Genomic DNA, 13,726 nt, shown 5'->3' on the forward strand with positions numbered 1-13,726 from the left:
CATTAGCGCCGTTCCACCTGGCGGAGGGGGTGGGGGGGTGGGGGGGGCCTTCCCGAGGCGTGCCACGCGCAAGACGAGGAGCGTCACGGCCAAATCGCACTCGACAGCTTGACTGACAGCGACGGGGGGCGCGCTGGCTGGCGCAGGGAAATAGGAGAAATAATAAGCCACCCGCCCGCCCGCCAGCGCGCCTGCGCCCGTGCACCGCCGACTTGCTACCCACCCACATGACTGACAGCGTCCGCCTTTGCAAGCGAGCCAGCGCTTCTGCGACTCCAAAAAAACGAATGATGCAAAAAGCCAGAACCACAAACAAACTCGCAGCAGCGCCGAAATAAAAGCGAGTCAAATGCAGAAAGAAAAGAGCGGAACGCAAAGTCGCTCGCCTCCCACTCCAAGGCCGCGAGCGGGCGCTCGTGAGCGCCCCTTCAATGAATGCCTCTGCTTGTCCGAGCCGTCACGTGACCCGAGCCGTCGTATAACCCGGGACACTGCTGGAATTTTGGAGCAACCCTCCCGACAATGTTCGATTGTCTTCCCCCCCCCGGGCGCGTGTTCGGCACCGCAGAGGTCGCGGGAAAAGCAGGAGGACGGCAAAGCCCGCCAACGGGCCGAGAACAAAGCGGGCGACAGGCGCGGCCGAGCGAGGGGAGGGGCCGGGTGTGGGGGGGGATTCAATATATTTTGAATCTCGCAGATGTAATCAGATTACACGTCTGCCAGGGGCGACGTATTTCATAAGGAATAAGTAGCTCGGGAAGGACGGGCGCAGCGGACGAGGCGTTTTGGCGCCGTGATGTACATCCACCCTGACACTTTGTAATAAATGCAGCGGGAGGCGCCGGGCGGCAGAAACACAATGCCGTGTAATCATTTCACGGTGACAGACAAACCGGAATTCCGACGCCGTCCCACGTGAGCCTCGGCACGGGAAAATTGAATTAAGCACGAAGATGAGGAAGAAGAAGAAGAAGAAGAAGAAGAAGAGGGGGAGGGAGAAGTTGGAGGAGGGAGAAGAGAACAGCAGTTTGGAGGGCTTTGGCACGGTTCGCCGCGCCGTCTCGCGGGAGCGACGGCTCGCCTTTCAGCGACTGTCGGCCAAATGTTGTGAAATGCACCTGATGGCTGAACAAGCGGCACGCTAGCGGCTTTCAAAACGCCCAGCTACAAAGCATCAGCCTCGAAACGACCACGTCCAGAGAAAGGCTACGAGCTGCAAGTCAAAGGTCATCTGCTAAAAAAGCAAGGCTGACGGAGCCCATGAAGCTGGACGCCATCGGATGGCAGGTGCCAACAGCCTTGTCTCAATTTCGGAAGTCTTTCATCCCAAATTCCTTCTCGCCGTTTGAGTCCACCCACCGGGATCAAGTGGCCTAATCGAGTCCCAAAGACCGTCTCGGCCAGTGGATGGAATAAGGCTAAGGTCAAGGGCTACGGCGTCCGTGACATCCCGCGTCTGCCGTCACGCTGAGCCTAAGTGAGATCTAGGAAAATTCCAATTTTCTAGCGTGCAAACATTATTTCCAATTTCAGTTCAAAGTTTGCAACAAATATTCGTCGACATTTTTTGGGATGACGCTTGTGCTGCATTTCACTTGTATTTTTATTTTATTTTTTTCCAGCAAAACAAGTTGTTTATCCAAACGAATCTCTTTTCCTTGCCGGAATAATCCTTCATCTGCGAGCGCTGCATCGCTATGGCAACACGTTTCTTTTTTTTTTTTTTTTTTTAGAACCCGTTTAACGTCGTTAAAGGCCTCCTCCAAACACGATGACGGCACGGCTCAGGAAGTTGAGGAATGGGAGGGAGGGAGGGAGGGAGGGAGGGAGACGGGAAGGGCCAAGGCGCTCCAATTGTGAAAGGAGGGAATCGCGTCAGGATGATCGTCTTTCACTTTGGCGTGATTGGGCCGGCGGCCAGTGCTCCAAGTTTGCGTGGTTAAGCGTGCGCACGTTTGCCGGCCTCGCTCCAGCGCGCCGTGGTTATGTTTCCGGCTAAAAATGCTGATTTACGACGCGGCGTCTGGGGTGGACGTAAAAATGGGAGAGGGCGCCGCACCTGCGAGGATCCTTCACAAGGCCGTGATTTATTCACACGGGGGAAAAGAGATGACGGCCGCCCTGCGGAATGCTGCGGAAAAATACCAAACGAGTGCAACTTACGCCGCGCTAACTTTAGCCTTGCGCGGGCGTTCCGCCGTGCGATTTGGACGTGAGAAAATAAGCAAGTGTCAGGTGGCAATTGGATGGAAGCCAGGTAAGGACAAGTGCGCGCGCTGCCTGACTTCAAAGGAGCTCACTCAAGTGTTTTTCTTTTTTCCAGCGGCACTTAACAGGTGTCACACATCTCTCTCTCTCTTCCGGAATCTTTTGCGGCCCACAAACGCTTATCGAGCGAGGCGACGCTCGTGAGACGGCGGGGCGTGCCGAGCGCTCTCCCGCGGGACTCGTGTCCAATTACAGCCAAAAATGAGGGCCGGGATCGGCGACGCGGTGATGGAATAAACGGGCCGGATGAAGGAGGGAGGGAGGGAGGGAGGGAGGCAGGCAGGCTCTGAGCGGCGCGCGGAATTAATGGGCCGAGAGGATGAAGCGCCATTCCCGGCCGGGGGCGCCCGAGGGCTTTCCGCCGATTGCGGCCGGCCGGGAGTCGACGCTCCGATGCGCTACATTAGCGTGACCGCAATGTGACTCTGAGCCTGGGAGACGCATTCCCGTCGCGGGCTCGGAATTTCCAGAGCGAGCGAGCGAGCGAGCGAGCGCGCCGTTCGCCGCGGCGGCGGCTCGGATTTTACGAGCGCACGCCGACGAAGCCGACGTTAGGCGGCAGCGGAGAATTTGCCGGCTCGTCATTTGCTTTCTCTCGACCGTTTGAGTCAGAAATGGGATCCTCCCCGCTGGAGGAAGCACACTGCGTGCGTGCGCGTGTTTGCAGCACGCAAAGTTCTCGACAGGAAGTGAGCGAAAGCAGGCAAGCAAGAAAACCAAAGGCCTTGGAGCAGTCTCAGCCTTTGTCCTCGCTTGCTTTAAGCGACAGCTGGTGCCGGTCCGCAAAAGCGGTGGCGGCTTGGCAGACAACCTATCGATCGCTAGCCGTGTTAGCACCGTGCTAGCGTCAATGTTTGTTTGGACCCTTTTTTGTGATTTTTGGCACGGATGTTGCGTCAGCATTTCTTTGCCCTTCACTTGATGCCGGCCGGGTCCGAGCCAGCTTCACCTGGACGGACAGACGGGCACGCCGCCACAATTTCCCTCCGCTTTGCTGACACGGACAACAGCCAACAAACGCTACGCATTCACTCCTTGCCGCCGCCACCACACACAAACACACACACACACACACACACGCACGGCCTCCATATGCACCGTTATAAGTGCAGCACTCACATCCAGCCATAGGGCATGATTACCGTGCGCGCGTGTGTGTTTTTGCAAAGCCAGCGAGATGGAGACGGAGCGGCGTCCTCCATGCACAGGTGTTGCATTATTGAGCGCATTTGTCACAATGCGCTCACTCGCTCGCTCGGGCTTGCAGCGTGCACGTCTGTGCGAGCGTGTCAACGAATGAAAGGGCAGACAAAGGCGCAGAAAAGAAAAGTGACCAAGAAGACGGAAGCTTTCGGCCGCTTTGATTGGCGGCTTGACGTCACCCAGCGTGTTGGGCCAAGGTCCCACCAACAGCGACATCAAGCAAGTGGGCCAAACGGAAAGTAGAACTATGCGCGTGAAAGCAAATGCCATCATGACGTTACTGTGCAAACGTTAGCGTGCGAGCGTTGTGCTTGGAAGTGTGCGCTTGTTCCGGCACCACGTGTGCGCGTTAGGTGACGCTTGAAAAGTTGAACACGTTTCATTTTCTTTTCTGTGCGTGGCCAGCACTTGCGTGGCATGTGTGCGCGCGTGCACGTGCATGGCTGCTTTTTATTAACACGCTCCTTTCTGGAGGAGCGTCAACATCAAGTGTGCGCGTTGGGCCACACACGCGTGCACACACACACACACACACACACACCCACGTACGATACCCCACCAAACACGCCCCCCCCCTTCCATTCCCGGCGCAATCTATGGCTCGCTCCAAATGAGGGCTCGCGTCGATGACAAACATGAGACGAGCACTTGTCAGGAAAAAGGGGAAACTCACAGCACAGCACAGCACAGCACAGCACAGCTCAGTCTTCAAATTCTTCACTTCAATCGGAAAAGGCATTTTGGCTACACATTTTGGCTGTGTGCATTGTTACATAAGTGTGTTTGGTTGCAGCGGCTACCATACACATTTGTGTGCGTGCGTGCGTGTGTGTGTGTGTGTTCCATTCCAGTGTGCGTTAGTTTGTGCTACAAGAGTGCATATAGGTCAGATGGTGGCAAACGGGTGTTTCAGTGGGAATGGCTTTCTGTGCGTTACATTACAGCATGTGACACACACACACACACACACACACACACACACGAACTCTCGCTCCCTCTCTCAATGAAGATTCGCGTGAACAAGAGACACGAGACGAGTGCCGTCGGAAGGAACATTCCATGGAAATGGCGAGCGCAGCAGTCAGTGTTGAGAAAAAAAAACGAAAAACCGCTGACTTGCGAGAAAAGCCCTTTTGTGCGCAAAGCAGTCAAAATGCTAAGCCGCTGTCGGTCGGGCGGGTGGGAATATCCTCCATGAGAAGCGGCCCGGGGGTGGGACAGGGAGTTATGTTCTCACACTCAACTTTGAGGCGGGTTCACGGGGACACACGCCGGTCCGGGTTGCGGCGGCCGCTCGGTTCACGCCCTCCCCGGAGCGTCCCCCGGAGGGGCGGGGCCTACCTTAAGACGTTCCAGCTCTTTAGGGGGTCCAGGTCAGAAATGATAGAAACCATGATGACAGGTAGGAAGGGGGTGGGGGAGCTGAAAAGAGGAGGGCTGCGCGGCGGGGGGGGCGCGGCGCTTAAAAAAAAAAAAAAAAAAAAAAAAGATCGAGCCGGAAGCGAAAGACCGATGAAAAAAGTGAAAAAGGTGTCACGGGAGAAGACGTTTTAAAGTCCGTCGGCCGCGAGATGCGAGGCGAAGGCGAGCCGTCCTGCTGCTGCTGCCGCTGCTGCTGCCTGATGAGAAGTGGCGCCGCGCCTTCTCTCTCGCTCGCTCGCTCGCTCGCACGCACGCACGCACGCACGCATGTACGCACGCACGCACGCACGCACACCCGCCTCCCCCTCCTCCTCGTTCGCTCGCTCGCTCGCTCGCTCACTCTCTTGCGCTCGCTCTCTTGCTCAACCCCCCCCCTCCCCTGCCTGCGAGCTTACGATGCTGCCACCCTGACCTGTCGACATCACAACAATTCAGGGTTGGCAACACGGTGGGGATGTGGTGAGCTCAGGTGCTTTGCCGCTTCCAATGTGCAGCTTGACTTTTTGGGGGATGAACTGCCTTGGTCAAGACATTCACCAATTTTCAAGACGGTGTTTTCACTTTTTTCAGGGGGACGACCACCCAAACAGGTGTCAAAGCGGAAGTAGTGTGCGTAAAGAGAGAAAGAAAAAGAGAAGTGCACTCCCAAAAGCAGAAGGGCGCCCACTTCCTGTCTGACACGCCACCGCATCCTGTTGATGTTCTTCTCTTTTCGCCTCTTCAGGTTAGGGGTGAACGCCGAGCTAACGTTTGGTGCCAAAAGCCGCCTCGGAGACGCTTTGGTGGCACGTCGTGTCCTCCGCACGGCCACGCCAGCCACCGTGTTGCCAGCTTTAAATAGACACTATTGGACATCTGCTGGGCTGAGGAGGAGGAGGAGGAGGAGGAGGAGGAGGAGGAGGAGGAGGAGGATGGACAGACTTGACAGCCCCTCGCTCTTCTTCCTCGCTTGCTATTTTGGTCCCTCGCCTTCACACACACACACACACACACACACACCACACAAATCATGCTGGCTGACAATGTTAATTTGTGCGTAATAATCTCATTGCTGTGCGTGGAGGTGTCACTGGGTGCACGTGGGAAATAAGAAGAAAAAAAAGAAATATATATATATGTATATATATATATATATATATACATATATATATTTTTGTTTGTTTGTTTCTCCACTTGAAGGTACGTATCAATGAGCGTGCCGAAAAGTGACCATCTACTTTTGCCAGTGCAGCCAACAAAAACAAAGGCATTCTTTCCAGCGGCGGGAAGAAATCGGGTCATCGACTGCATAGCGCACACGAGTGCGATTACGGTGGCAGCCATCAGCTCATCGATTAGCTCGCTCGCTGGCTCACGCACGCACGCACGCACACGCAGGCACAGGCGCTGATTTGTTGCCAGCATGCCTGCGCTCACATTAATTGCGCGCTCGACGTGTCGCGAATGATACCGCGTGGGATTATTCTTTGACGCAAACATTCCATTTGAATGGATCTTTTTTTTTTTTTTTTGCCCCAGCCCGCCATTTGGGAGAGGCGCTCATCAGAAAGCCGTGACTGAAGCGACCAAAGTAAGAAAGCCGAGCAAGCGCTCGCCGCCTAGCCCAGCCCGGCCCGCTTCACGCCAGCTTCTGGATTTAAGACGCCTCGCTCATGCGTGCGTTGAGCGTGCCGGTGGAAGACACGCGGCGGATTATGTCGCAAACGACATTGGATGCCGTCAAACGCGCCCCAAGCCAAACAACCACCCACGCAAGCGCCGAGCCGAGCCGAGCCGAGCCGCGTCGAGCCGCGTGTCCAAGAGCGCGCCCGAGGCATTCCGGTCTACGATCGGACGGACGCTTTTCTTAGCATTCGCGGCGAGTCGTGAAAACAGGAAGTTGTGTAGCACAACACCCACACGCAGCACACAAAATGGCCGCCTTGCAAAGATAGGTCAAGTCGAAGCAGAAAGACAGGGCTTTCTATTCCAAAAGTTCAGTTAAGACTGGACTTTTTGCATCAGGTCTTTGGTCTTTGGACTATTGCTTTTTTTTCACGCGCCGTATAGATGACGTCATCTACGGGAAAGGCGGACATTTTGCGCACCGTGAGAGTCAAAGCCGAGACGACAAAATGGCAGCCGGTAGCCCGCCGAAGCTCGCCCGAAAGAAAAGTGGGAACGGAAGCCAAAGTGGCGCTCGCTGGAGAGAGCGAGCGAGCGAGCGAGAGAGAGAGAGCGCGGCTCAAACGGACCGGAGCGGCGTGGGCGGGCGAGTGGGCGACTCAGCCGAGGCAAGAGGAAGAGGTGGAGGATAAATTTAGAGCCGCTCCTAATCAACTTCTTCTCCCGACAGCGTGCGAAAGGCTCACAAATCAATGCATGCGGCCCACTCGCTCACCCAGAGAGGAAGAGGGAGGCGGCGTGAGGGCAAAGCCCGGGCAAAACCGTGGGCTCACGCCACCCGCCATGGTGGCCAACTTGCCCTCCAATGGGTACGGGCCTATTTATGGCCCGCCCGGCCCCTCCCCATTTCAGCACCCCGACATCTCATTAGCTGCCGATCGATGGGCGAGGCGGGTCACGTCGGCCAGAAAACGCAATTAGAGCATCCAGCAAACGACGGCGATGATCGATAGCTAATCATCACCCTGGGGAGGGGCCGAGGGGGGCGCTTGAGTAGGAGCGCTCGTCCCCAGACTGTTGGCGACCGCTGGCGGGCATAGCGCTGGCTGGCTGGCTGGCTGGCTGGCTGGATGGCTGGCTAGCAACGTTTTGCGGCCACGTTGGGTTTTTTTTGCTTTGCGCGGGTGACATCATCTTCATTCCCACGAGCGCGACTGTGCTAGCATCAAGCTAGCTAGCTAGCCAGCAGGACGGCGCCAGTGACAATTTGTCTCCGGGTTCCCTCGAGTGATGTCGAACGGCACCAGAGTGAGAAGACGTGACAAGCGAGAAGACTTTCAACGGATGCGGCCGCGTCAATACGAGCAAAGTCCCAAAAGAATCTCGGCCAACGCTTTCTCCATCCTTTTGTCTCAGGTGTTTGGCAGCGAAGTCAAAGGTCGTATTGAGCGCCACCCAATTATAAGCCTGCGCAGGCCGTGCGAGGATGCCCCCAAAGACCCCGCCCCAAAGGCCCCGCCTCAAAGGCCACGCCCCAAAGGCCCCGCCCCAAAGGCCCCGCCCCAAAGGCCCCGCCCCAAAGACACCGCCCCAAAGACCCCAGCCAGCTCTGTAATAACAGTCCTCTCACAACATCAATGTGGTGGAGCCTTCAATAGTTGACATTTTCTGCCACGCGACACACACACGCGCAAAAAACTGTGTATGTATGTGTGTTAGTGTGTTATTACTTTCACTCTATCACCAAATAGATGTTGTCTGATCGCCACGGGTGCAAAGGTTAGCGCGAGCGAGCGTACTTCCATTTGCCAAGGTGCCGCGGGGCCGGACGACGGCTTGATGAAACATGGCTAGCTAGCGCGTGCGCGCGTTTTGGCGGGTTCTGAGGGGAGACGGAGGTGAACGCAGCCCTCGTAGTTGGCGCCAGTCAAAACGGGATTTGGCGCCGTGACATTTCTGTGCGTGTGCGTGCTGTGAAAAGGAAAAGCACCAAAACAACAACAACACACACACACATAGTGGCAAGAGAAGGAAAGAAAGAAGCAGCCTTTTGAGAGTGGGTGTGTGTGTGTGTGTGTGTGTCTGGCTTGAGGGCAAAAGACACGTAGTATACGTGAAGGCACGCTCGGGCCACAACTTGAGCGCTTTGGCACAACATTTGAATGACAAGCATCTCGGCGTTTGTCGGAGATTGCGTCACGAGTCGGTGTTTTGCCTCCGCCCGCCTGCGTCGGGGTCGTCTTGACTTTGTGTTTTTGCTGCGAGTCTTGGCCGACCTGTTTTCGGTTCCCAGTCCCACGTCATCTGTTTCTCATCCTCTCGGAATCTTCTGGGCCCCCCCTCGTTCACCCTTTTTCTACAGTCCTCCCCCGACTCCAAAGTAATGGAGGTGGTCCAAATGTTTACAAAGAAACGCCCCCATTCGGAAGTGCTGTGAGACCGTCCCGGAGGCGTCGGCGCAAACTTCCTACGTACGGGGAGGGGAGGGCGGGCGTCGGGGCTACGAAGGGTCCGGCCGACACAACTTTTGGAGCCAAAGTGCAGAGTCAGCGCTGGCTTGGCATGACTGCATCCCTGAGCCGTCAATGAGGACACATTTCATGACGCAGCGCTTTTTGCCCCACTCAAAACATCATGTGTGGAAGAGCTGTTCTTTTTTTTTTTCTTAAAGCGCTGGAAGGCAAAAGCGTTCCGACGGGCGGTCCAAATCGCAAAGGGGCTGACGTGCTGCGATCGGAATGGTGAGACATTCTTCCGGGCCGCTTTGATCAACTCACAACAACCAATGAAAGACCTTTGTCTCTTTTGGTTGGCGTGATGCGGGTCGACGTCCCGGTGTCGTTTTTGCTCGTCCCGCGTCTTGTTTTCAGTCCGGTCAGTCCTTGTCTTTGCTTTCCGTCTTTGCGGCGTCCCTTCTGCGTGTCTGGAGTCGTCGTCTTTGGTTTGAATGTTTTGGTCCAGGTCCCGCCCGGGTCTCTCTTTCTCGTAGCCACCGCAGCGACGCCACGCCACGCCACGCCACGCCACGCCACCCTTTATGCTCCTGCGTTGTATTAGCCAGAACAAAACACGGCGGAGCGGACGAAAAGAATATTGCCGTGGCCCCGGTAAGCGGAGGGGCTTCATCAAATATAGATGGCGCACGCGGCGGCGTGCGTTCCTGGGAGCGCAGCCCGACCCCAAAACAATTACGAGCAATAAAGGCGAGCTCCGCTTTAATCACTGGAGCAACGTTTACATGAGTAACGCAATAAAGCGTCCGCTCGTGCGCGCTCACGTCGCCGTTATGAGCTCGGCCGACCTCGTCGTTATGCGCATGATTATGTTTATGTCCCATATTAGAGCTTTTCATTTGCTCGCTTTGTGGAGGCGGGTGGCCAAGACGCCAGCAAACACAAGTGTCTAGACGATGATTTATTGCTTTCACTGCGCCTCTTTTTTTTTTTTTTTTTTTAAGCGCCATTAACATCATGCCAACGGAGCGCTCGTGGAAGAGGAAACGCCGACAGATTCGGGGAGGGAGGGAGGGCGGGAGGGGGGGTCTGACGGAGGGTTCAAGAAGGAGTCTGATGAGGGCGCCCGCCGGTGCCGCTGATTAGACAAGCCGAATCAGCGTGATTGCAGGTGGCGGGAAAAGGTGCGGCGGCTACTTGAGCGGCGGCGACGGACACCACGAAGGCCGGTGATGCCCACGCCCGCAGTGCGAGGCCCTTCCGGCCGAGCCAATCAAAGCTCGCTGGCTTTGAATAGGCAAAGTGTGCCGTTTTATTTGCAATTCGTGCCATTGATATCGAATAGGCGTTCATTTTTGTCACTTTGCACAAAGGCAATCGACAAAATAACACCAAAGCACTGCTTTTGTCCTAATATGACTATAAATATGCGCCACGTTGACAGCGCACAAAAAGGAGCTAGACAAACGTTTCATTCTTGACACTATTTGATAACGACCGTTCTTACACACTGGAGTGCTATCTTCCTGTTTTGGGAAGGAGAGGGGGAAGCCACCAAAAAGCACAACAAGCCAGGAACAAGATGCGCACATTGTACAAGCGCCTTTTTTTTTTTTTTACATCTCAAGCGGTTGGACATCACGGGCTGGCGCTAAAAACAGCAGCAAACAAAACGGCAAAGACAAGCTGGGCTGGGGCGGGGACGGCGACGGGGAGTAAACACACTGGCGCTGACAAGAGCGCATATGAAGAGCCTATTCTCATTTGATGCTTTTGTTTGAAGTGCTAATTTGCTTGTGGGCCTTTATGGGGCCACGAGAGTGCCGCCGCCGCCGCCGCCAGCGGGCTTCCACTTCACCTCGGAGGGACCCACGCACTCCGAGGCGGACCATTCCTATCTTTTATTTTGGGCGGCACTCGGCAACGTACAATGAAGTCCCCCCCCCCCTACAATTTGTTTGTTTGTTTGTTTGTTTTGCCCATCTTCCATGCCGGCGGACACAAACTAAAACACCCGCCATGTACAAAAGGGACGCTTAAGCCGACACGGCAACCATCACCGATCAAACATTGGAGGGACGAACGAGCCCATTTCGAGCGAGGGCGGTCCGGGATGAAAAGGAGAGAGTATTTCTACTGGGTTCCTCAAGGCTACTGGTGGTTTACGAATAAGCGGCAAGAGACATCTAGCGGAGAATGCAGAGCAGCCGCTGCCATCGGCGTCATGGCGACAAAGGAGCTCCTCGGCCGACAGGTGACCCAGAAAAATAGGAAGGAAGGAAGGAAGACTGAGGGGGGTGAGAGGAGATGTATTTTTAGATACGAGGATAATGATAAGCGAGATGGCTGGCCAGCCGGCCGAGAGGAGCCGAGGCCATGCTAAAAGCTGCCGGCTTGCAGATAAGGCCGCTCCGACCGACCGCCCGCCCGCCCGCCGTCAATATCCGCCATTCTGCGCACAACAAATTCCCCCTTTTGTGCTTACACCACTTGGGTGTGGTGAGCAGATAAGCCAGTTGGACTTTTGGCCAGCCGAAACCGCCTCACAAATGAAGAAGAAAAAAAAAAAGGAGGCATTTGGTCGATCTCGCTCCGTTGCGAAGATCTGGGAGGGATAGCGGTTGAGCGTAACACCGTGGCAGTTGACCAAAAGCCACTTTGGCTGCTTTTGGCCATTGCGGCCATTGCGGCCATGGCGGCTCAAGGCATCTTGAAGCCCGAGCTCGTGTTTCCTCACTTCCTTCCCCCTGCGGCTAATCATCTCCATACGCGAGGGCGGAGGAATTCTCACAAACATGTGGCGCTCATAAATCGTCCCCAGCGATGAACCGCGTTGCCCCATACGCAAACATGCCTTGTAAATTTGACACACCACCAATTGTAATTTCTTTCTTTTTCGGCTCGAGAAGCTGCGTTTTCTTCTCATAAGGCGGGATGGTGTTTGCGTGGAGCGGACGCGACGTGATGGTTGAAATATGCGCACAGCTGCGTGCGGCGCCGAGTGCTCGCAAAAGTGATCTCCAAAGCACTTGAACCGCCTTCCAAAAGGTCAGCGCCGCCGGTCGGCCCTGGGCCGCCCCGGGTCGGCGTGGGAGGCGGGACAGGTGGACGCCGCGTGCTCTTCACCTGCGCTGGAGGGTACTCGGGAAGCCGAGGCAGAGCGACGGGGGCGGCGGCGGGTTCAAGTGGGAGGACCGGCGCACGCCTCAGGGTCCTAAAAGCCCCCCGCCATTTGCATGACGAGTGTCTGCAGATTTCCACTTTGGCATGGCTGCTACCGCAGGGCGCCATTGGGAGGGGGCGGGGGCCTGTTACGTTCCACATCACCCCATCAACATCCGCAAAGACGCATGTTATATAATATATCAATTTGAATAATTATATCATAAAAATACTCATACACATGGAAAACCGTGTGCCGTCATCAAGTGGCCGACGGTGACGTTACAGCCCGAATGGACGGAAAGACGAGCCAAATGTTTGATTTCCAAGTTGGATACAATTACAAAATGCAAGTCGTCGCTTTCTGGCTGCAACCCTGCGGCAGACGTTTTTGTCGATTTGCGTCCAGCGCGCTGACCGTCGGTCGACAGGCTGCATCGCGCGTGGGCTGCAGCTGCAGCTGACAACTCTCAACTTTGAGACTTGCTTGATATTCTGAACAACTCCAATAAAGTTTCCCCACCTCAACTCAACGCGCCTGCGGGATGCTAATGCTAAGCTCTGCAGCAGCGTGTGCGTGCGTGCGTGCATGCGCACGTGCACACTTTGGCCTTTTGTCTTGGGTCATGGAAAAAAAGAAGTTTTGGACTTTTCAAAGACGGCTGATAAGTCTCCCCATAAAAAGACATTTCGTGATTGGTTTGGTGATTTTGCCACATACACTAGAAATAAAAACAACGAATTACGCTTCAATATAAAGACGATTTTGTTTTCCAAACGCACAATTTGTATTCCAACATTCGGAGGCGGCAGGCGCCTTCGACATGAGCTAACGCGGCGGGTCGTCTTCCTGTCGCGTCATTTCCGTCGTCGTGGGCCGGTAGCCGTCGGCCGGGCTCAAATTTGACAATTTCCTGTTCATTTGCGGCCAATTGCCCGCGCTTGAACGAGAGCCGGCCGGGCGACTTCGGGAGCTCGACAACTGGCGGAAGACGACACCTGACACCTTTGGAGCGCGCGTGAGAAAATGACAAAGAAGATGCTGTTGAGCTTGCAGCTTGCCACCATTAGGGGCACCGCACTCAATAAAACATCAGCAGCAATTAGGAAACAGGACGCTTAAGCCTACCCACAGGACATTGCCTCTATGTGTGCGTGTGAAAAGGAGTGCGCACACGTGCATGCCCGTGCGCACACGCACACACACAAGTGTTCATTGTTCACAAAAATACACACTTCTATTCTCTGTAACTTGGCCCTTGATCACTGTAATCAAACACTGGCGGCATTGGCCTGAAGCGCCCGTAATTGCGGCCTGCTCGGCACTGCAAACGCGCACGCGCGCGCACACACACAGTAAGGCAGCGTAAAGGACACTAATGAGTCCGATGAGACGAAGGCGGAAAAACGGAGCTGAAATCTTTGCAGCAACGGCGGAGGTGAGACGGGCGTCAGAGGAAGCGGGGCGGGCAGAGTGGCCAAGTGACGCCAGCGACGGTGGGCGGCGGGTTGCCAGGGCCCCACCGGAGATGTTGGCAGCTGTAGCCATGGCAACAAGCTCCCGCGGCGCCGCGCACGGCCGCGCACGGCCGGCCAGTCAGTTCCGGCTCGCT

At 55.5% G+C, this 13,726-nt stretch overlaps 1 protein-coding gene across 22 annotated transcripts in view; it reads right to left on the reverse strand.

Annotated features, from left to right (window-relative positions):
• LOC148378967 (CUGBP Elav-like family member 2) overlaps positions 1-13,726 on the reverse strand; it is an 86,236-nt gene that overhangs the window by 34,192 nt on the left and 38,318 nt on the right. For 6 of the 22 annotated variants that reach the window (XM_088367226.1, XM_088367225.1, XM_088367219.1 and 3 more), the window contains exon 1: positions 4,813-5,136. The exons of 4 other annotated variants lie outside the window; for them this stretch is intronic. In XM_088367226.1, coding sequence (XP_088223352.1) covers positions 4,813-4,865 — 53 coding nt within the window. In that variant the 5' untranslated portion in view covers positions 4,866-5,136. Of the gene's footprint in view, positions 1-4,812; positions 5,137-13,726 lie in introns of those variants that run through there. 12 more of the 22 variants (XM_088367229.1, XM_088367236.1, XM_088367238.1 and 9 more) reach the window with 3 other exon arrangements.

The sequence above is a fragment of the Syngnathus floridae genome, chromosome 22 (assembly GCF_059516105.1).
Source record: "Syngnathus floridae isolate MCC-2025c chromosome 22, RoL_Sflo_1.0, whole genome shotgun sequence".
Lineage (NCBI taxonomy): Eukaryota > Metazoa > Chordata > Actinopteri > Syngnathiformes > Syngnathidae > Syngnathus > Syngnathus floridae.